General features: G+C 38.2%; 1 protein-coding gene across 2 annotated transcripts; it reads right to left on the reverse strand.

Annotated features, from left to right (window-relative positions):
- Positions 1-659: 659 nt before the first annotated feature.
- On the reverse strand, positions 660-23,824 carry dnajc10 (DnaJ (Hsp40) homolog, subfamily C, member 10). 2 transcript variants are annotated; one of them, XM_088083786.1, is made up of 26 exons: positions 23,333-23,824; positions 19,427-19,920; positions 16,415-16,674; positions 15,752-15,917; positions 15,558-15,608; positions 14,564-14,646; positions 13,610-13,741; positions 12,636-12,729; positions 12,450-12,527; positions 11,884-11,927; positions 11,475-11,540; positions 11,080-11,145; positions 10,181-10,270; positions 9,981-10,091; positions 9,796-9,910; positions 9,427-9,554; positions 7,785-7,901; positions 7,590-7,691; positions 7,346-7,406; positions 6,067-6,161; positions 5,065-5,198; positions 3,842-3,895; positions 3,085-3,232; positions 2,791-2,913; positions 2,128-2,229; positions 660-2,048 (listed from the first exon to the last, which is right to left on the reverse strand). In XM_088083786.1, the coding sequence occupies exons 2-26, from the start codon at positions 19,443-19,445 to the stop codon at positions 2,037-2,039; spliced, it is 2,451 nt and encodes an 816-aa protein (XP_087939912.1). In that variant the 5' UTR covers positions 19,446-19,920; positions 23,333-23,824; the 3' UTR covers positions 660-2,036. The 2 variants fall into 2 exon arrangements, with proteins under 2 accessions (XP_087939912.1, XP_042351178.2); XM_042495244.2 differs by lacking the exons at positions 19,427-19,920; positions 23,333-23,824 and adding an exon at positions 18,491-18,631.
- Positions 23,825-23,841: the final 17 nt, after the last annotated feature.

The following is a 23,841-nucleotide window of genomic DNA, read 5'->3' on the forward strand; positions in this document are numbered from 1 at the left end:
GGACTTTTCCCCCTTTTTATTTATTAACTCCTTTATTATTAACTCCTAAACTATTTTTTACTAATTAAAATGTGTTATAACAAACAAAAACAAAAACAAATAAAGTTTTAAACAAGGAAAGACCTGGAAAAGGGACTTCAAAATTCTGATTTTGTATGATAATTTCAACTATGTAATTGTAAATATAGTTTTTCCATAGCTTGTATCTTTTTTTCCCCTAGGCATATTCCCCTGCTTTTTTTTTTTTAAAAAAAGCCTTATTTTTCATGTTTCTGAAAAAAATGCTCCAGTTTGCTCAGAGTTCACAGGTTTTAAATATCTGTAAAATTGATCGATGTTTCAAAGGGTTAAAGAATACGTTCACATTTTCCCCAATCTGCTGTAAAACAATAGTCACGCGTCCATAATTACACTGAAGAGAGGGGGACAAAATCCACAGTCATTAATTCACACAAAAATGCATTTTTTATGTCCAGTATCGCAAAGAGTTAAATAACAGTTGAATTGTCTGTCAGATGACTTATCAATTAATGACCTTTAACATTATATTATTATCATCATTATTATTATGACCTCTGAGATGAGACTGAATTCATAAAAAAAAGTGGAATAAAAAGAAAACTGCAGTAAATGTTGTAAAAGTGACGTGACTTTAAATCTTTAAACAGAAACACACCGTTTTATTGTGAAGGTCCAACAGTTTCTACATGAACAATAAAGTACAACACTGTCAACATCAGGCTGTGTGTGTGTGTGTGTGTGTGTGAGTGTGTGTGTGTGGCAAGCCCTTTTAACATTTAATCAGCAGCTGTAATACCAACTGTAGACATTAACGACTGCTTTTTTGGCTTATAGAAATTTAACATATCTATAATTAATTTCTAACTGGTGAAAACCAGAAACCATTGACTTCTATTCAAACTGAATTACAGATATCTACAATTCATTTCAAACAAAACGTGATGTTTGTTTCTTTCTGGTGTGAATTTGAAATTGTAGATATCTTAAACTTAATTACAACTAGTCAACTGATACCATTGACTTCTATTCAAAAGTCATTACAAATATCCACAGTTCATTTCTTGTTCATGTCTTACTGGTTGAAATGCTTTTTTTGTGGATATCTATAACTTAATTACAACAAATCACCTTTTACCATTGACTTCCATTCAAACTTACTGTTCTTTTCAAATTACTGATATCTACCCTTCACTTCTCATGAGTAGAAATGTTCATTTTGGATACTTTAATTTCAACTAGTCAACTTTTACTGATTATTTACTGTATGTTTGGAATTTAAGCTAGAAGAATAAATAACATATCTAGAGTTGCATTTTAGATATCTTAAATACATTTCTAACTAGTAAAAAAATATGTATTTGTACTAGCAACAATTATATTTGAGATATCTACAGATCCTTTTATACCTTTTGTAACTAGACCGAATTAAATTTTAAGATATGAAAAAAATTCCACTAAATAAATATGGTAATTAAAAGGTCAACTAACGTTTTTGAGGTACTTCATCCAAAAGTTTAAGATATCTGTGCATCATTTTTGGTCAGGCGAAATGTGATCTACAAGTGAAAATTTATATAAATTGGCCAGGTTTCTCTATAAAAAGATTTAAATCTCAGTGAGACTTTTAAATGATTAAATGAAGGATATATGCAACATGTCAAAACTGTTTTACAGAGATCTTAAATCAACATTTTAACATGCTGAAGTCACTAAATAAGTTAAAAGGGCTGGCCATACAGCGCCCGTCAGTAACGTGTCCCGTAAACAGCGTCCCACAGTTTTACTTCATAGAGTAAATACAAACGATGGAGACAAAAATAAAAACAAATAAAAACAAGGCAGGAGTGTTCTGTACATTCAACGCACAGCAGCTGACAGTCTGTCTGTCTCTGAGTTACAGCTGTGGTCAAAGAGTGTCGACTGATCGATTATTGTGCCGGATCAATCAAATTCACTTCTGTTCCTCCCCGACCAATCAGATCACTGGTCTTTCTCACGGCGACGCCCACCGATCATCAGAGCTCGTCCTGCAGAGAAAAAACATCAATTTCAGACTCCGTTTCTCCGTCCGGTTTGTGTTTGAATTTGAGGTGAACAGAGACTCACCTTCTTGTGTAACTGTGGCGACACTTTTTGTAATCGTTGTCTGATGGTGTCGGCGATCACGTTGGCGTCCCGGCTGTTGATGTGTTCCCCACTATGTTCATACTGTCAGCAAAAACGAGCACATGCTTATGTTTAAAGAGAGAGTTTGGGGATTTTTTTAAGCGGGGTTGCATGAGGCTCTTCTCCATCGTCAGTGTTTTATTTTGGAAAAGCAGGCAGGAGTACCGCCACAGAGGTTAAAAACACAAAATGCATTTTAGCCACCGATAAACGTCATTATCAGTTCAAGTGTTCAATTAACTATTTTGAATAACTTTGCCGTCAGAAAGCCCTTTCTGATGGGAAACTGAAGCTGTTATATCGATCTCTTCGAAGCCACCAGACTTAAATCAGCGGATTAGAGGAGCAGCAGCTGCAGAGGTGAGTGAAAACAAACTTTCTGTTGCTGCTGTTAAACAGGTTAAAGCACGCACAGGAGAGTGAGAGAGCAAACGCAAGACACAGAGAGAAAATCCATACGTGGAGGCAAATTATATTGTGGTGGTCCGCCACAAATAAATGAATGTGTAGGAAACCCTGTAGGTGTCTGTTTTCATACTTTGATATGATACCTAAAGACTGAAGTCTGGACAGGTGAAGCTCTTTATTTCTGTGTGTACTTACCCTCCTTGTTCCCAGGTACGGGTAGAATCTGACGGTTGGGTAGGCGGTGATTCCAGCTGAATGACAGGTCTGAAAATGAGCCTGACAGTCCACTTTCCCCGCTCGAACCTCTCCTTTAAGAATCTGTCAATCACACAAAAAAACACCCACATAAAGAGCCTCAGCTACACAGAAACCTTCTCTTTAACACGTCAGCGAGCGAATTCATGTCTGTGGCTCCTGTGCTTGACCCGCGCCACAGAACTGAAGTTATTAGATCAAAATAATTGTTTGGAAAACAAAACGGTGTCTCACCCGAGCCATGACTTCAAACTCCGGGGCGAAGTGTTGACAGGGACCACACCAAGGGGCGTAAAAGTCCAGAACCCAGTGATCCTGACCTGACATAACCTGAGACCTGAAGGACTCTGGAGTCAGGTCCACCGACGCTCTCGGTAAAGAGCTGGACACACAAGACACATGATGTATTCAGGGACCTTCAGAAACGTGAAAATCCAACAATAATTTCTATTTTTACAGTTTTTGGCTGTTATAAATGGTGTTAATTTTGGTGACTTATTTTGGCAGGCCCGCTGGTTTGGAAGGCGCGTTTTCTTAAAAAATAGACCAAAATTATAAAAGATGCAAAAAAAGAAAAAACCTGAGAAAAAAAGGGAAAAATCGACAAAAAAAAAAAATTAAAATGCCCCTCACCCAAAAACAAATTAAGTAAAAAAATTAACATTGCCAAAAAGTTTTAAAGAAAAAAAATTGCCACAAGTTTTAAAAATCACCAAAAATTTCAAAAGAGACAAAAAAGTGCAGGTTTTTCTGCAGAGGTCCAAGCTTAGCCCCCAGTGTCCTCAACGCTCGTTATTTTAACTAACTGCACTGTACATTTGCAATATGTTATCATTCTGTTTTAAGCCCACATGTTATTTACAGTTTGTGAAATGAAACTGAATATGTGGTAATTTCTCGTATGTGCGGACCTTGAACTAATGATGAAGGAGAAATTTGGACCTGGTGGATCCACCTGTTGGGAGCCGCTGTAATAACTGATGTGACTCACCTTAGTGCCCATGATCTCAGTGAATGGGCATCTCTGTGCCAACCGTTATAACTCCTGAAGAGACACAAAGATAGGATCAATAAGATAAGAGAAACGCTCTTAAACCCATTGTGACTGATGATACTAACATTCAAAAGTAATGAGAAAAATCCCATTTAGAAAGACATGATGTGTTTTTGGATTACAAGTTCCAAATGGGACATGTGATGGGAATAGACAAGGACCTAACACAGAACCCTGAGGAACTCCACAGCAAATCAGTGCTTCATTACTTTACCTGAAGAATTAAAAACTGCAATATCTGCTTTTTTGGCTACCTGGGTGGCTGTGGAAACAGTTGCAAACATGACACTGACACTTTATCACATTTTAACCCTGTGAAGTCAGCGACAGGGATCCTGCAGCTTAAGGCAAGGTTGGTTTACGTCTGTTAAAGACTTTTTTAATGCCACTTGCAGTTAAGTTTAAGACCACTTTTCTAAAAACCAAAATTTAAGAACAAATTTATTTTTCCCAAATGTTTATTGTAACACAAAACATGACTTTTAGTCCAGTAAAAAAATTTGATTATCTTGCTATAATGTTGGAAAAACAACCCTTTTTTGAGTTCAACACATGGCAGACAAAAAAATATTTTATTATCATAAAAGTATCTATTTGGTTTACCGACAGAAAAGGAAAATATTGGGTATTTCTGGCTTGGATTCCAATCAAGACAACATTAAGAAAATGGTTTTATTAAATCATCTAATTTTATTTTATTTAAAAAAAAATGTTGCCAATTATTTTGAGATTTTACAATACATTATCAGAAAAAAAGATAAAATTCCTCTTCCCATGTCTGAGCATTTTTAAGACTTTTGAAAGATTAATTTATGTCAGTTTAATCAAAATTAAGGCCTTATTTATGAATTAATGAATTTAATTTCCTTTAAGACTTTTTAAGGATCTGTGGGAACTCTGTGCAATAGAAATGGTCCTCCAGTGCTTAAATTGGTGTTTTTGCTTATTGTGATGTCATTTTTGTAGTATCTTCAAATGTTTCATATCCCTATGATCTGCACAACCTAAGCTAAAAGCTTATGTCAATAAACGTAATAATTTATTAAAGTATTGGAAAAATCTGACTTGTTAACTCAGAGTTTCCCAACATGTCATAGTGTGCACACACTTTGGAAAAAAATGTCTGTACGAACAGTATTTTTAAGTGTAGTAGTACATACATGTAGCGATCAGGCTGCCGGGCGTTGCCGGGGTACAGGCGGATTTCAGGGTACGCCCTCACACTCTGACCTTGACAGAAGGACTGAAACCGCTGACAGTCAACTGAACCGACCAGGATCTGACCCGACAGCATCTGCAGGGTGAGACAGAAAGAAAGACACATGTTGTACAAGTTACACTTCTGTCCGGTCCAACAACTGCATTTCTTCTGAGTCGAGACCCCGTGTGATGTGATGCTAAAGCGGTTCTAGGCAATGCCCTTCGAATACTCCACCTGCCCCACTAAACGCAGGCATCTATAGCCCCAAAAAAATCTCACTTTAAGCGGTCTTTGTCACAGGAGCAAGGACACTCAATGTGCCCATACATGTTCCTAAGATTTTAGGACATTTGTAGGATTTTAGGACATTACAGCAAAATGACCAGAAAACTTTATTATTTATACTTATAATTAATTTGAAAAATTATTATTGTTATTATTATTATTATTATTATTATTATTATTATTATTATTATTATTTTATATATCCCATGTCTTTTTGCTAATTTTCAGGTAATTTTCTTGTCTTATTTTCTTTTCTTAATTTTTTCAGGTCATTTTTTTATATTTTGCTAATTTTGGGTCATTTTCTTGGTGTTGTTTTACTTGTATTCTTTTGGGTGCCAATTTCCAGGTCATTTTCTTTCTTTCTTTTTCTGAAACAAATTTGTTGCCAGTATTGTCTTGCTAAGTTGCTCATTGTCTCCTAATGTTTTAGAAATAAATCAAGCCAATCAGCTTTCAAAGGGTTAATTATCTGTATTTATTGGCCATATCGACCAGCCGCCCCCCCGGTGCGTTTGAGTTTCTCTGCAGGATAGTTTACAGTTAGTATCGCTCTGTGCTGGTTTTCTTTACACGGTCCAGGTTGTTTCGGTGTGTGTGTGTGTGTGTGTGTGTGTGTGTGTGTGTGTGTGTGTGTGTGTGTGTGTGTGTTTGGTGTGTATGATGTGTGACGTACCCTCGCCATGCGTCTCCACTCTGGGAGCAGAGCCTGACAGGGACCGCACCACGGCGCGTAGAAATCCACCGCCCAGATCTGCCCCTCAGCTCGACCTGCAGCCGACGCCACGGGAGAGAGCACACAAGGACAGGGAAACTTATTTATGACAACTAGTAACAAAACCTGGTCCGAGGTGCATCAAAATAAAGACACTCATAATAATAATAATTAAATGAATAATTAAAAATGTAAAAATCCACCTTTCCTGAGGGCTATTTAAGAACTGAGAGTTGTGTTTTCAGCTGTTACAGCGAGGGAGTAAAAAACAGGAAAAACAACTTTTACAGGCTGCAGCAATGCCTTTAAAAATACTGACACTTATTCTGGTGGAGATTCACTAAAATATCCCGTAACTGTGAAGTTTTTCCAGAATACACACTGTATGTTTGCTGTTGCCTGAAGTGTTTTCACAGTAAAACAGTTTCTAAATTTGAGAGGATTTTTTTGTTTTCCCAGACTGATGGGTGAAAGAGCTTTGCTAAAAAAAACTGAGCTGTTCGGTCAGTAACTAGAAAGTTTTGTGCAGCCTGGATAATTTTTTTTTCAGAGTACTGCATTCATTCCTGACTTTGTCAGTTGTTTTTTTGCTGTTGATAGAAAGTTACATTTTGGTATGAGTCTATTTTTATCCAGCATTATATTTAAAAAAGTAAATAAAATAATAAAAAGCAAGTATGTAGATGTGTGTGCAAGTATGCACACACACATCTACATATTAAAGAAAATAGATGAGTAAGTAAAAAAGTAAATAATAAAAAAAAAAAAATATTAAGCATGACTAAAATAATTAAAAATAAATTTAAAAAAAATTAATTTAATAAAATAAAAATAAAAAGAGGTAAAAGAACCTGCTTTTATTGGAGCATAGAACAGGGATGTGTGGAACAATAATATATGTGAAATGAAGAAAAAAAGCACCTTTGTAGGGAGATAATCTAGCATTTCTTTAAATGATAATGCAGTTACATTAGCAAACAGCGTATTGGTTTTCATCATCATATCTGTGAGGTTTGTTTAGGAGTTTTTGTAAAAGTCTGTTAGATCTCTAAATTCTTTATTTTAGTGAATTTAACCATTTGTAAATTAAGTGAGAGGCTGATATTTACCATTATGTGTATATCATTGATGGTGTCCACCCCCGAGGGTCAGGGTGAATCTGATGCATTAAAACATCTTTGTGCAAACTGGTTTTGCAGTTTGTACTGTGACTTTCTGTTGCTGTCAGAAATACTTTTACCTTTAACTCTCTCTGCAAAGCTGGAAGGATCCAGAACCACCACAGACGGATTGACCAGATCCTGCAGAGACAAAGAGAATCTCTTTCAGACAAAGACGTTCTTCACTCGATTATGATGCAGCCATTTTAACTGAAACCTTTTTTTGGGGAAGGCTGCAGCTGTAAATGTCACTTCCTGCTGGCAGAGACAACAGGGGTCGTGTGTTTTATGCTGCATCAGTATGAGACTGGCGTGCAGTCGTACCTGTATGAACTCCAGGATGCCGTCGGCTGAATGTTGTCCTTCATATTCATGAACAGAGGAGCCGTTAAAGATCACTGTGGTGGGATAAGCCTGAATATTATACTGAGAAACAGAGAAAGACAAAAAATGATCGCCCCGTCCGTGGTATGTACCTGTCCGTAAAGAGTGGTGCAGCCCAGGTGTGTCTGTGCTTACCATGGAGCAGAGGCTGTGGTGGATGGTGCAGTCCAGAGTGCCAAACTTCATCTGTCCAGCCAGCTGGATGGAGGCTTTTCTCAGCTCAGGCAGCAAAGCTCGACATGGAGGACACCACTGCACACAAGAATCAAATATTTAATAACCCTCTGAAACCTGGATCAGCATCGATTTTCCTGTGCTGCTTTCAGAGTATTTAAACCTTTTAATACCTTTACCTTTATTATTATCTAGTTTTGTTTTTTATTTTTATTTTTCCTGGTCTTTTTCTTTTTTCTTTTCTTTTTTATTAAACTTTTTTTTCCTTTCATTTTTTAATTTTCAGGTCATTTTCTACAAATGTCTTTCTAATTTGTGGGTTATTTATTCTTAAATTGCTCATGTTTTTCCAAAGAAATCAAGTAAATCAGCAGATTCTCAATATCAACCGCCGGATAAAACAGACGTGGTCCGGACACTTCTGTTATTTGTAAAAATGGAGACATGCATTAATTTGCATTTATTTAACCAATTTTCTTTAAATTCAGTCAGAATTTGCACCAAAAATTGATGGAAACTCGTCTAATAAACCCCTCTTCACGCACACTTAATGTTTTCTCACAGTAATTTAAGTTCTCAGCTCTGATTGGACAGTAATCTTCACTCGCTGGCACACATAACGGCGTGCACCGTGAGGTAGATTCCTGCCCGCCTCTCTTTTTCTGTCTGTGTCACTCTGTGTTTGCGTTGGAGGTGTGACACCATCACCAGCCCTGAAGGTAAACAGGGAGTCAGACGGGCCGATCATCGCGGCAAGAACAAAACGATCTGAGCTGAAATCAAGCCTGTCAGTGATGATGTGGCATTTCCACCTGCTGATTTATGATCAGGAGGACGTGTTTTATGAGACGTTCCTGCTTCTTTCTGAGACAAACTCATACGTATTAAGGTACGCGGTGTATTTATTTTTGGGAGGGAAGAGGCTTGAGATACAGCATGTGAGAAAGATACAGATGCGTCATTAGTGGTTTACTTTGTCAAATGCTACAAAAAAAACAGATTAAATGACCAAAACCAAGTATCACCACTGGAGTCAAGATTTAACCTGATCAGGCAATATTGATCAATCTTTTGATTAACCCTTTGAAACCCAAGCATATTGGCTTGATTAAAAAAAAAAAACTGAAAAGGCACAGAGCAACAAAAGGAGAAATGAGCTTTAAAATAGCAAGAAATTATTAAAAAGTCCAAACATATTACCTGAAAATTAATTTTTAAAAAAAGCTGGAAAATTAGAGTGCTTAAACATTATAATTCATACATAAAAATATTTAATTATGATCATTTTCCTTAGATTTTCCCTTTTTCCCCAGACATTTACCCCAGCTCTAAAAAAAATATTGAGACTGGCGTGCTCAGTGTGTGTTGAGTTAATAGCAGCGAAACAAAGTGCTGGAGGGTCAAATGCTTGAAAAAAAGAAAAGGAAACGGAGCCAAAAAGTACAAAATAAATACATTTAAAAAATAGTACAATTTTTGGAAAGAATCAGATTAATCTGCTCGAGGTGCAAAGGTTTAAATACTTGTAAAAGTCATTAGAAAGCAGCACAAGAAAAATGATGTTGCTCCAACTTTCAAAGAGTTAAAGAGGAGAGTTACGAACCGGAGCAAAGAAGTCAACCAGCCACGGCTCCTTTCTGTCTGAAGGAAAGTTGTCGGGTCTCAAAGTCGTCACGTGAGCACGAACGCTGTCCCTCGCAAAACCCACAATGTTGTACAGCACATCTTTGCCTACAGACGGGACGGAGAGAATAAACAGCATTAATCAGCAACTCTTTTGCTAATCTATTATCCATTTAACCAAAATATTCCCTGGTTTTAACTTCTAAAATATGATTTTTTTCTTTCACAGCCTTTGGAGCCTGAGCAAAGTGGTTTGATTTTATTTTATTTCAGGTTTCAAAGCACATAAACTTCCTGACTGTAAACTTAATAAAATAAAACAAAACCCTGCACAGTCTGTAGTACTGACCGTGGTGGATCTCAAAGTCGTGGATTCCCAGTCCTTTGAATACGGCCACGCAGGATTTATGGATGTAGAGAGACTGACACAACTGTGAGTCTGCTGAACAGTCGACTCGGCCGACCTGCAGAGACAGACGGTCAGCTGGACGTTCAGGCAGAGAGACACGCTGAGACAGACGGACAGACAGGTACCTGTATGTGGTCGTTTCGGAGGAAAGCTTTAAGCTTCTTGTACTCGTTGGAGGCGGAGCTTCTGTCTCCAAATGTAAAACTGACCAACCAGCGATGATGTGCCAGCTTCCTCTGGGGACAGGAAGTGACAACAGGATTTAAATATGTAGCGTCGAGCGTTGATGTAAAACCTGAAGCCTGCGGTACGTTTACGAATGTACCTGGAAGTTTTCACCGGTCAGCAGCTCCAGATCCGGCAGATGGTTGATGACCTGACTGTAAATCTCTTTACTGTCGAGAGTACTCAACCACTGAAACACACACACACACACACACACACACACACACACACACACACACTGAGTCAGTGCTGCAGTACTATACACAGTATTACTAACACAGTACAACAAGGGCTCCTACAACTTCTCAAGTGGGATTTAAGATGTTTTAAGACTCTTTTGGTGCCACTTGAACTGAGATTTAAAACCAATTTTACAATCGCCAATAATTAACAAAAAAAAACGTATACTGAAATCAATAACTTAAGGTTAGAGAGAATTTTATTTTAGTTTTTTAATTATTTATTGTACCCTAAAACATGACTCTGTGGTCATGTTAATACAAGACACATTCTGTGAATTATGCTTTTAATGTCACCGAATTAGAGAAAAAGAGACGAAAAAAAGACTAACTCTAATGTAAGAGCATTTTAAAGATATTTTAATTATTATTATCGAGAAATAAATTCAATGCCTTTTAAGACTTTTTAAGTCTCTTTTGATGCAACTTGAACTAAAATTGAAGACCAGTTATACAACTGCCAATACTGATGGAAAAATATTCCAACATAAAACATGTTTCTTTGGTGAAATTAATGCAAGAGGCATTCTGTAGCTTCAAGCTCTTAATGAGTTTTTTCACTGCAACGACATGAAAAAAAAATCCTAACTCCAATGTCTAAGCATTTTTAAGAATTTTGAAAGACTGATTTAAGACATTTTAATGCCTATTAAGGCCTTATTTTTAGCTTGCTGAATTCAATGCCTTTCAAGACTTTTTAAGGATCCGCGGGAGACGCTGTGCAGAGACGGACGTTAATGTGTTAATGTGTGTGTCTCACCAGCACGCTGCCTTTTTGATCCAGAGAACTTCCAGGTGGGAATAAAGCAGTCGCTCCACTGGTCACCTGAAATACATCAGAAGTGCACGAGTACAAGTACTGCAGTAAAAAAATATACCCCAGCTACTTAAAACCACAATTGCTATTCTTCCTGCTGGGCTCATTTTTGTAGCTGAAAATAAATCTACAGTTCAGAGAAGTCAAAGACACTCGGAAACAAATGATCTCCCTCTGCATCTTTGCAGACGATACTCTGATTTATCTCCCACATTAACCAAACTAGCAAAGAATTTTGGGAGTCTTTTCACCAACAAAGGACCACAAACTGGGAAGTGAGTGCTCTAAGTATCTGACAGTAATAGTATCAGCAGTATTGCAGTTGCACTGGCTCTTACCTGGAAGCTGTCACAAAGCTGTCCCTGTGTGGTGCAGTCCATCCATCCAACCTTTACTAGACCGTCCTACACAACACACATGCACACACAGTCAGATCACACATATCTACCATCATTAATTAACCCTTTCAAACCAGATCTACAGCTTGTGCTTCTTTCAGATGCCTTTCTGAAGCTTTTGAACCCTTTATAGCCGGAGCTCACAGGTTTGATTTCTTTCAAAAACACGGGGAATAGAGACCAACTTGGCGAGAAGTGTCCCACAAATTGTGGGATATTAGGAAAAGGTGACAAGAAATTACCTACAAATTATTTTTAAAAGGAGGGGGGTTATTAGAGAATTATCACAAAAAACTTATATTTTTTGTCGAAGGAATCCGGTGTTACAATATTACTGCTGTGTTCTCACCAACATCCCCGCCAACTTCTGTCTTGTTTTTGACTCCAGGCAATCTGAGAGAGGAAGCAAGGAAAGTACATCATTATTACTCGATATGGTTAACTAAATACTAACAGGAATATTGTGTCAGAACGTCTGACATCATTCCCGACATAGCTTTCAAAAATTTAAGAAAGTTAAATCACCCAGATTTTTTAAACTTTTCTATAAAAACTGCTAAAAGATTTAGGGATTTAAGCAAAGATTTTTCAAAAATAAATAAATAAAATAAAATAAAATAAAATAAAATAAAATAAAATAAAATAAAATAAAATAAAATAAAATAAAATAATTGTGAAAGGTTTTTAAAGAAAACATGCCCTCCAAACTTTTTTAAAAATCAACAATAAAAACTTTGGAAAAAAAAAGGTTTTCCCAGGAAATGTGAAATTTGTGTGAACACAGAAAAAGGTGTGATGATGTGACACTTTACATCTCTGATAGATTTGTGCCACGTCACACACACCTGTGTATTTGTATGTGACGTGCAACAACACTTTGAGGCATAAAAAAAGTAATTTGAGTTTGCGTGTTACCTCCGGTGTCGGAGCAGAAGGTGATCAGCCAGCCGAGCCCCGACGAGAACGCGCTCTCTATCTCGTTGAACACGTTACCTGATAAAACACAACCACGCCTACAGGTCAGACCACACAGAACCGCAACAACCAGCCTGATAATCAGGTTGAAGATAAACAAAAGGACATAAACGTAGAATAATTCACCCTGCCAGAGCTCAGTGATGGTTGTCGTGATGAACTGCATGGAGAAGCGGACCAGGCTGTCTTTAGAGCGCTCCCCATTAAACTTCTCTGGTCTCTATAGAAAGATAAACACATTTCCAGAAAAACAAAATATTCACTGACATTTGTACACGACAGACAAGTGGAAAAAAAAAGAAAGCAGGTGACGCTCATTAAAGCAACAACAGACAAAAACAGGAGAAAGCTGATCTTTTTCTTACAATTTTCCCCAATATTGTCACTGCTCCATAAAAATGTAATTGATTTACAGGAACTGGAATTTTTTTGCTGCAAATGGAAAAAATCAAAACATAAACACTGAATTAACTAATGATATAATATAAGGACTACTTATAACAATTATGTTATAACCAATTAACCAGTAGATTATTATCTTCATGAATCATTTGATCTACAAAATATTAGAAAACAGTGATAAAAGTCCGAAATCTCCTGGAGCTTAAAGTAACTGAATTACATGTCTTTTTTTGTCCAAACAACATTCACAAATCCCCAAATATCAAATTTACTAAAATGTAGGATCAAGGAGAGCAGCACATCCTCACATCTTAGAACCGGAAAACATCAGATTTTACAAAAAAATAAATCACTATTTTTTTAAAAGAGGAAACAAAACAAAACAAAACAAAATAAAATAAAATAAAATAAAATAAAATGAAATAAAATGAAATAAAATGAAATAAAATGAAATGAAATGAAATGAAATGAGAATCTGCACTTTAAATGTTCACCAAAATCATACCGGTGAGCTGTCATTGGATGACTGCTGAATTTCATTAATGCAGGTGGTTTTTAGTGTAAACACGGACATGAGATACAGATCATTTCACATGGAGATGAAAAGAGGAGGAAGATGAGACACTGCTGTGGGTTGAAATGCAGAGCGCCTTCAGCTCCATATTTATAGATGATAAGGACAGGATCAACACACAGACCTGTCCTGCTCTGAATATGAACAGACTCGGGTAGCTGTTGATGCCTTTCCTCCTGCACAGGCCGTTGTTGTCTCCACAGTTCACCGCTCCGATCCTGAGGACTCCGTCCATCTCTTTGGCAAACTCCCTCCACTGAGAGACAGACACGTTAGTTAGAGAGACACAGACAGAGACACACAGAGAGACAGACAGAGAGACATACAGAGACACACAGAGACACACAGAGAGACAGGCAGAGACACAGACAGAGACACAGAGAGAGACAGACAGAGAGACATACAGAGACACACAGAGAGACAGGCAGAGACACAGACAGAGACACAGAGAGACATAGAGACACAGAGAGAGACAGGCAGAGACACACACACAGACAGACAGAGACACAGAGAGAGACAGACAGAGAGACATACAGACGGACACTCGTCTGTGTGTTTCTGATTTCTATTGAAGACAACTTCCTGATTAACCCTTTGAAACCTGGCTTGATTTCTCTTAAAAACACATGAAAACAATGAGAAACTTTTATTTCTTTTATCTTTTATTTACATGTGATCTATTTTATTTTCCTTTTGTTTGTGGTTTTATTGCTTTTGCTGTTTCTGTTGTTGTGTTTGGTCTTTTTCTTTGTACTATTTCATACTGACATCGTGCGTCCTGCGTTACTGCAATATTTGTCCTCTGGTTTCATTTTATTCTAACTCGAGTGTTTTCAATAGAACTAAAGTTCTATTAACGTTCTATTAAAATAGACATTTTAATACCAATTAAGGCTTTATTTTTAGATGAATGTAATCAATGATTTAAAGACTTTTTCAGTAAAGCCGTTTAAGAGGAAAATAAAACAAAGACTTTAAAATGAGCAAAACAATGAGCTTACAAGAAAAATCAAGAATCAAAAAAAGTTGACAGTGAGCTGCAAACGTGTGATGATTTTGTATTTTTGTGTTATGTTACCGTTGGAGCCAGCTGGTGACAATGTGAGCATCGTGGGAAATAGAAGTTGATGAACCAGATTTCTCCAGAATTCACTGCTGCCTCTGAAAACACACACACACACACACACACACACACACACACACACACACACACACACACGACAGTCACTGCATGTTTACCCATCTGCATGTCGCGTCTGCGTTTTCTCACAGTAATCATGTTTTAGTGCCTGTACTGTCTCAAAGTCATGAGACAGCCACTGGGGACAAAGAGAGACAAAGTGAGACACTATTGTGGAAAATGCAGTGTGAGATCGAGCTGCTGAGCACTAAAATTCAGGAAATATCTGCGTTTGCTGCTTCAATATTCACCATTATTTTTTAGGTGAACGTCTTTCTCTAAAAAATTGTGACTTTTTTTTTAAACTTTACACATTTAGGCGGGTTTTTTAAGATTATTTTTTTTGGCTTGTCTTGCCTTTATTTAAGTGCAGTAAGAGAGTGACAGGAAAGAGGGAGAGAGAGAGGGGATGACACAGCAAACGGCTGCAAGCTGGAATCGAACGTGGGCCGCTGCCGAGGACGCATGCTCTACTCACTGAGCGAGAGGCCGCCCCAACATTTAGGTGGTTTTAAAAGAAAAAATGTTTTTTTTCTTTAAAATATTATTGTGTTTTTTTTCCTTTAAAAATTTTGGGCAATTTTTAAAGAAAATGTTTCTATGATATTTATTCTTGAAATTTTTTGGCGGTTGTCTTTTCTTTTGGCAATTTTTTTTTTATTTAAAGATTTTTGGCAATTTTAAGAGAAAAAAATGGCAGTTTTTTTAAACGTTTAAAATGTTGGGTGATTTTTGAAGAAAACATGGAAAATTTATGGAGGCTTTTCAGGGCTGTTCAAACCCTTTAACCAGCAAATGTGACAGCAGAAAAGAAATTAGAAACTTCAAATACTAATTAAAAGGAGCAAAATAACAGTTAATACAGAGGTGTGAAAATAAAACGAGCTCTTACCAAAGTCCCCGCTGTCCAGTGTGATGATCTCCAAATCATCATCGTAAATACCTGCACAAAAGAACAGATTTAAGATTTTTTTCACAGTAAAATCAGTTGGTAGTTTCAAAGACAACATTTGTCTTATCACGGTCCTAAAAAGGATCCAAAGCTGTCGGTCTTGTAGCGTCATCACAGTTATAACGGAGGCTTACCAAAGTCATAACGGTAGAAGTTCCAGCTCTCGTAGCGTCCTCCCTGCTGCTGCTCGTCCAATCCCTTTTCTCCGTATTTATCATATTTCTTTCGGAGGTCTTCGTCCTTCAGAACTTCGTAGGCTCGATTCACTTTCAGGAACTTCTCGTGGGCGGCAGGGTCGCCCTGAAACACAACACTTTTTCTCAGGATTTGTACATCGTTGACTGTTGGGTTTTTTGGTGGTTTCAGCATCAGTGTACTTTTTGGTCTCTGAATTTAACTTTCAGAAAAAGAAATTAAGAAACCTGTACAAATCTGCAGAAAAACAAAACAAAATAAAAAAACAAGAAAGTAAAAAGTAAAATAAAATAAAAAAATACAAAGCCAGAAAAGACCTGAAAAAAAGCTTGAAAATGTTAATAATTCTCTCTTTTTCCTGGGACTTTTCTTCAAAGTTTTACAGTAAGGGACTTTTCTATTTCTGTATTTCTGTCCCCGAAAACTGACCTGTTTTTATTTTTCCTTTTTTGATTTTGAAATCAAAAAGTTATTATTTTTTGTTTTCTTATTTCAGTTTCTGAAAGGAAAATTCAAAGACTGAAAAGTACACCGACCTCCCAGGTTAAACTCGGGGTTTGTGGTTTTTGGCGAATGGTTGGTGGTTTCTCGGAGTAACTCACGGGGTTTTTGTCGGGGTGCATGGTGAGCGCCAGCTTCTTGAAGGCCTGTCGGATCTCTCTGGTCGTGGCCTCCCTGTTGACTCCCAGCAGACCGTAGTAGTCTTGGCTCTCCGCCCACGACGCCGTCGCCAGCAGGACGACGACGAGCAGCGGCGGCACCATGAGCTGAACGAGACGAGACCTCTGAACCCCGAGGACAACCCTGTGCCCCATCACCAGTTCTCCCAGTACAACCACGATCACCAGCAGAGCAGGAGCAGCTTAACACACACACACACACACACACACACACACACACACAAACGTCATTGCTTCCATGTAGGAACGTACCAAAGAAGGATTGGTATCAGGCCTGATCAGCCGTTTGTTTTTTCATGTTCAACTGACACCACTTTTTAACTTTGTTATTTAGTTGAAAAAAACAAACAAAAAACAAAAGCTGCACTATGTGGAACTGTGATAAAGGCCATATAAAATATTTTTATTTGTTTTACTTTGATATTTTGTATAAACATACTCAATGTCAAATGACTTCTGGCTGATTACAGCCAAAAAAAAAGCTTGATCGGGACATCCCGGCTTCCTCGCTGTGCAGATCAGTAAGTCAGTGCTGCCAGGTTTACTGCTGCGTGATGAAAACCCAAAATTAAAAAACTCGTCCACCCAGCCCTGCAGCCGTTTACATCCTCCAGTTACGCTAGTTTATTGGGATGATGTGCAAACCCTTACAGCCCGTACTGTCCAAACCTAATTGTACTGTGTTGCTCTGTTTTGTTCTCTGAGTGTGTGAACGTCCCGTGTGCACATGTGGCTGAGGAGGATTGGCTGAGGGCGGCTGGGGGAGTGTCTCCTCACCAGCCGCCAACCCCTCAAACTTTAAAGCACGCTGGGCCGTCAGCAGGAGCCGCATCTCTACAGCTGCTGTCCCAGTATTTGTATTACTGCTGCCTGCACCTACAGCACAGAAACTCAACTCACTTTAGCAAAATGACAGGGGGCCAGGGGCCAGTCGCAGCAGCCCCACACGTTTATAGGATTTTAGGACATTTCTAGATTTCAATAACATTTCTATGATTTAATTAGTTTACCCTCAAAAAAAAAATAAATTATTTTTTAACTAATTTTCCAGTAATTTTCTTGTTCCATTTAAAAAAATATTGTTAATTTTTGGGTGCTTCCTTCTTTTGTTACCCATCTCTATCCCTCATGTTTTTGAAAGAAATCTAAAAAATTCAAAGGGTTAAATACCTGGTCATGTAATTGTAATATAAAGACCGATCCAGTTTTTTTTTCAGGTTTATTATAACACAATACTCACATGTACATTCAAAGAGTTATAATTGCATTTTTTAGTTTTTGGAGTGAGTTTTAAAGCCTGTTTTTAAATAATTTTGACTTTATTCTTTTTTGCCCTCTCGTTTTTTAAAGGTATTTTTGAGGTTATGAGGTGTTTTGTTTGTATTTTTAGACTTTTCTGCACTGGGTACTTTAAGTGCTTTTTCCTGATTAAACTTCCTTTTACTTCAGTAATATTTTCAGTGCAGTACTGCACTCGTAACAGAGTATTTTCACACTGTGGTATTTGTACTTTTACTACAGTAAAGTATCTGCGTAGTTGTCCCATTACTCGCTCACGATATCTCCTAAATGATTTTTTAGAAATCGCATTAGAATAAAAACACGTTTCGGATCATTCTGGGAACATTTAGTTTGGATGAACAGTCGCTAACATTAGATAACATGTTTACACAAAAATACTGCAATACACGAATACAGGAAAGAGTTCAGCGGTGACATCGACGCTGCCGGGTATCAGGACGGCCAAACACGACATGTCTCAGACTTTAACTCATTCTTGACACAATAAAAAGGCTAAAATTACGCTGCAGTAAGCTAGGCTAGCTAGCTGCGTGTCCCTCAGTCTGCAGCAACTCTCACACAACCTGCTAGCTAATTAGCCGATTAGCTTCGCCGGGACGTTAATCTTCCCGCCTTTTGTTCGGCGAAGCTAAAGATAATAATTATTTATCGTTTACAAAACTTTGGATCTGAATGAAGAAGCAGCAGATTCCTCACCTCAGATGTGTCCCAACTTTCAGAAGCAGCTGAAGATCCGCATCAGCGTCCGGCTCACACACACACACGCACACACACACCGGGATCAAGCTAACAGCTAGCTACAAAACAACACACCCAGCTTCCGCCAGGAGCCCTTCACAATAAAGGTATCTAAGCCAGAACGCAAACAGAGAATTAAAGCAGCGATTCACACCTCAGCTTTGTCTGGGGGCCACTTCTCCAAAATGACAGGAGGCCAGGGGCCAGTCGTAACAAACCCATACATGTTCCCAGGAGTTTAGGACATTTCGAGAAATTCAGCACTCTTTTAGGATTTTAGGACATTTCTTAAATTTTAGAACATTTTTAGGATTTTGGAAGAGCTCAAAGAATTTAGCACCTGGCACCTTGTCAGGGCCCAGAAACACATCTTTAATTGTCTGTATGGTATGTTAAAAAGACAGTGGGTCGAAATAATTTAATCAGGAAATCCAAATAACCCCATGTTTTACTCGGTTGACTTTGCGCTTTTATTTTGACAGGAGAGAAGTGTGATTTACCCGCGTGTTTTTTCATCAGCTGTGTGAACTTGACGAAACTCAGCGACCGACGGCCGCATTCCGATGACATCAGCACGGTGCGTTCAGGGCCGCACGGTCCTAAATTAATTATTCCCAAATGTTATGTAATTGTTTTTGTTTTCTTCTACATATTTTTTTTTTACATATTTTTTTTAATGTATTTTTATTTCTGTATTTCTTTGACTTCCTGTTTTGTTTTTTTTTTTGCATCTTTCATGATCGTAACCCACGTGTTACTATGTTATATAATTTCTTAAAGTGCAAATTTTAAAAAGGAAACTATTAATTACAAAAACATAAGTGATAAAATGAGACAATAAACCTTAAACAAATAAAAAAAACAAAACAAACAAAACATAAAACCTTCACTGACTCTGACAGACAGTCCTCATTCAGCTGTCCAACGGTTCGTTGAGCGTCTCCAGGTGAAGCAGCAGGGGACACTGTTGCTCCTCAGCTGTGTTTCCTCTGGGAAACAGTTCAACAGGAAACAGGAAGTATCTGAACTGTGATGAACAGTCAGTGCAGACTGGCGACAGCGTCTCCTCTTTCCTTGGAATATAATGTTTTAATCGTCTTATGTTTCTCTTTAGTTTGTTTGTTTTCAAAGTAAAGTATATGACAACAGACTTACCAGAAAGCTTTAAATGATTTCTTATCTGTAATTCTGAGGTAATTTTTATCCTATTAGACAAATAAAACCTACCAAAGTATCACACACTGAAAAACCACAGAGACAAATTATGAAACATGAACTTCAACTTTTTAACTGATTCTACGTCTTTGTCCCCGATGTCAAAAACTTTCAGTGCTGTACAGATCAGTGGTTCCCAACTGCTGGGTCGCAGTCCAAAAGTGGGTCAAAACCTTTAGAAGAAAAAAAAGACAAAAAAATGAGAAAAAGGAAATTAGCAAGACATTTTGAAAATCACCAACAAAATTTCAAAGGGAGAAAAGAAAACGAGTACAAAAAGAATCCATGCCCCCCAAAAAAACTTTTTCTTTTTTTCCTTAAATTTTTTCGTTTTTAAATTTTTAGGTAATTAAAAAAAACTTTTGGCAATTTTTTTTTCTTTGAAATGTTTTGCCGAACATTTTTCCTTTAAAATTTTTGGGCAATTTTAAAAAACTTTTGTTGTTTTTATTCTTTGCATTTTTTGGACAATTGTTTTTACTACAGAAGTCTGTGCTATGCCGCCAATGTCCTCAAATCCTAGAAACACCCCTGATTTCAACTAATTGCACTTTATTGTTTATACTACTATACTATAGCATTATAATATAATAATACTTTTATTTCATTGTGTTTTAAGCCTTCATGTTATTTACATTTTGTCATATAAAATGGAATATGTGGTCATTTCTCTTATGTGCATGTGAATTAATGACCAAGTAAAAAACTGGACACACTGGCTGGACCAGCTGGGAATCACTGAGGAAGTTGATTTATTTTTGGGTGGGAGATGTGCATTTCTATTGATATTTTACTTTGCATCATGTTGTAACTTTAAATCGATATATATTTTATGCTTTCTTTAAAAAAGCCCATTGTTGCTTTTTATGCCACGTGCACATGTAAAGTGTTTTATAGCCCCTTTCTCTGTTTTTTCTTCTTCATATCTAAATATGCAAATAAACTTGTAAGAACTAAGCAAAAAACAGGAGAGTGATTCATGTGTGCTTCACCTCGCACCCCAGATTATACTTTTTCAACTTCACGTAGCTCAGATTTTAGGAGTTTCTCTCTCATGGTCTAAAATCCAGCCAGGAGGAGTAAAAGGTCTCGCACAGTGGAAATATTTCTGATAAAAGACCACCACTTAAAAATGTTCTCTGCTGTAATTATCTAAATGACATCTACTTTCCACTCGTGAGTATGATTAGAGCGGGACATTTGTGTATATGTCTCCCTCTCGCCCTCCTGCTCAGCCTCTCTGTGTTTTGTGGGCAGTCGGAGGTCAGCATTGACGCAGCACTGCTCCATAAACCACTGGAACCACTTACTGTGTGTGCGCTCTATTGTTTCATGATGTGAAATGGAGCAGCAAGTTGGATAAACGCTCGCCGAGGTATTGTGGGAACCGACCTGGTATTACTGTGAGCGTGTGTTTGGATGATGATGTCAGATTAAAATCGCTGTGTGTTGGATTGTTGAAGCTTTGGATGTGCGTGTTTGAGTTGGACAGCAGCGCTTCCTGTGACGCTGAAATAAAATATATCAAAACTCTGACTCTCACCGCTAAAACACCAGCGAATGTGAGACCAAACCTGGGCTAAAATAGCAGATAATACTGGAGTAAACAACAAAATAATACTAAGACCAAACGAGGCTAAAATACCACCAAACAATGGACCAACGAAGGGCTAAAATATCAGATAATACTGGACTGAACCAGGGATAAAACACCAAAAGGATAGAAGATTAAACCAAAGCTAAAACACTAGGAAATATTAGACCAAACCGAGGCTAAAATACCACCAAACAGACCAATCCTGGGCTAAAATATCAGATAATACTAGACTGAACCAGGGCTAAAACGCCACCAAATATTAGGACAATAAAACACAAGATTATACTGATCTGAACCAGAGTTAAAACAACAGAAAAACAGAAGAGCAAACCAAGGCTAAAATGAAAACACTGACCGCGTCGTATCATACGGCTGCGAAGGTGGCTTTTGGCGTCAGGATCTCATGCCGAAATTACTCCAAGGCTTCCAGGCTTAAAACATAACAGAATACAAGACCGAACCGGCCAAACACCAATAAATACAGGTCCAAACCAAGGCTAAAATGTAACTGTTGGACTAAAACTTGACTAAAACTCTCACAAATACTGGACCAAACTGTAACTAAAACATCACAGAATACAAGACCGAACCGGCCAACAGCAATAAATACCGGTCCAAACTCGAGTTAAAGCAAATATGGGACTGAAGCTCAGAGTGGACTGAAATGGGACGAACATGCGTCTCTGCTTGTGTTAATGCGTTGGCCTTGAGACGTTGGTGAGTTGATGCAGTGTATCGAGGCTTCCAGCTGTTTGTTTTTGTCCACTTTCCGCCCTCTAGTGTTGAAAACTCACTTCGCGCAGCTTTAAGAGCTTTCAGCGAGGTCAGTCGGTATGAAAATATTCTGTGTGTGACTGTTTGCTGTGTCAGCACTCAGGTACATGAATAGAGGCACTCAGCCCGGAGGAACAGACTACACCTTATACCAACACCAGGTGTGTTTTCAGTCAGGCCGTCAGCTGAAGTCAAACACGGAGGAGAGAGGAGACGAGTGGCGAGGAGGAGAGCGGAGGAGGATAAGGAGGTGTAATAGCAGTAAATCCATGAAAACATTTTCTCTTCTCTCTCATGGAAACTGCAGCTGAGAAAACACTGCTGGAAATTAGTAGGCAGGAACTACTGGAAGCATGCCTACACACACACACACACACACACACACACAGAACATACCAACACGCACGCATGCACACACACACACACACACACACACACACACACACACTGAACATACCAACACGCACGCACGCACGCACGCACACACACACTGAACATACCAACACACAAACACACACACACACACACACACACACACACACACACACACACACACACACACACACAGAACATACCAACACGCACGCATGCACACACACACACACACACACACCCAAAACATACACACACACGCGCACGCACGCACGCATACACACACACACACACACACACACACAGAACATACCAACACGCACGCACGCACGCACGCACGCACGCACGCACACACACACTGAACATACCAACACACACACACACACACACACACACACACACACACACACACACACACACACACACACACACACACACACACACACACACACACACACACTCTCTCTCTCTCTCTCTGGCTGTGTTTCATGCTGCTGCTCTGTTTTGTTAAACAGCCTTTCCTCCCTTCAGTAAGAAACACTGAAGGTCTAAAGGTTCAACTCCTCTAGTTTGATACTCCATCTGAATTTTGGAGGCCTGTTTCACACTAATTTTAGATTTATTTTATGTCATATTTTTCCACTAGCCCCTCATAAATTTTAAACATAGCTGTTAAGTGAGGATCTATGCATCAATAAATGAAAACGGGTCGCACCGCAGGCTGTCAAACAAATTCTTTAAATTGAGATTAATTGGTGTTTTAATTGCATTTTTGCAATTCCATTATTTAGCATTTCAACACAGTTTTGAAGTCCATATCAACAAAGTAAAGCAGTTCTTACCAGATTATCTTGATTGGGAATCAAATGACAGCTTTTATTGACTCCTCTGCAGTAAATTTCCAACCATTAAGCAGCGCTGTAGCTAATTTCTTTATTTTAATCCAGAGCTCTGTGGAGATTCACACACTCCACAATAGTGCTTTGCCACTTTGGTGATGCGGTTGCCGGCTGACATCAGTCTGATTAGCTGCACCTGTGTGCTCAGCTTGTAGGTGGGAGCAATTTCAAGACTGTTTAGGGACCCAAATATGCAGAAATATTCAAATACAATGAAATAACATATTTATACTGCATGCAAAAATCTGCATGTTTTTCTCTTGCCCAAAACTGCGTGGGCGTGTTCGTAAAGGAGAGACTCATGGGTACCCATGGAAACCATTTTCATTCAAGTACGTGGAGGTCAGAGGTCAGGGGACCCCTTTGAAATGGCCATGAGGCTTTTTCACCGCCCAAATTTTAGCCTAACTTTGAAGTGTTATTTAGCCAATTAAAAGAACTGCATTATGTAC

This window comes from Plectropomus leopardus, chromosome 10 (assembly GCF_026936395.1).
Source record: "Plectropomus leopardus strain MGB_pleo_1.0 chromosome 10, ASM2693639v1, whole genome shotgun sequence".
Taxonomy (NCBI): domain Eukaryota; kingdom Metazoa; phylum Chordata; class Actinopteri; order Perciformes; family Serranidae; genus Plectropomus; species Plectropomus leopardus.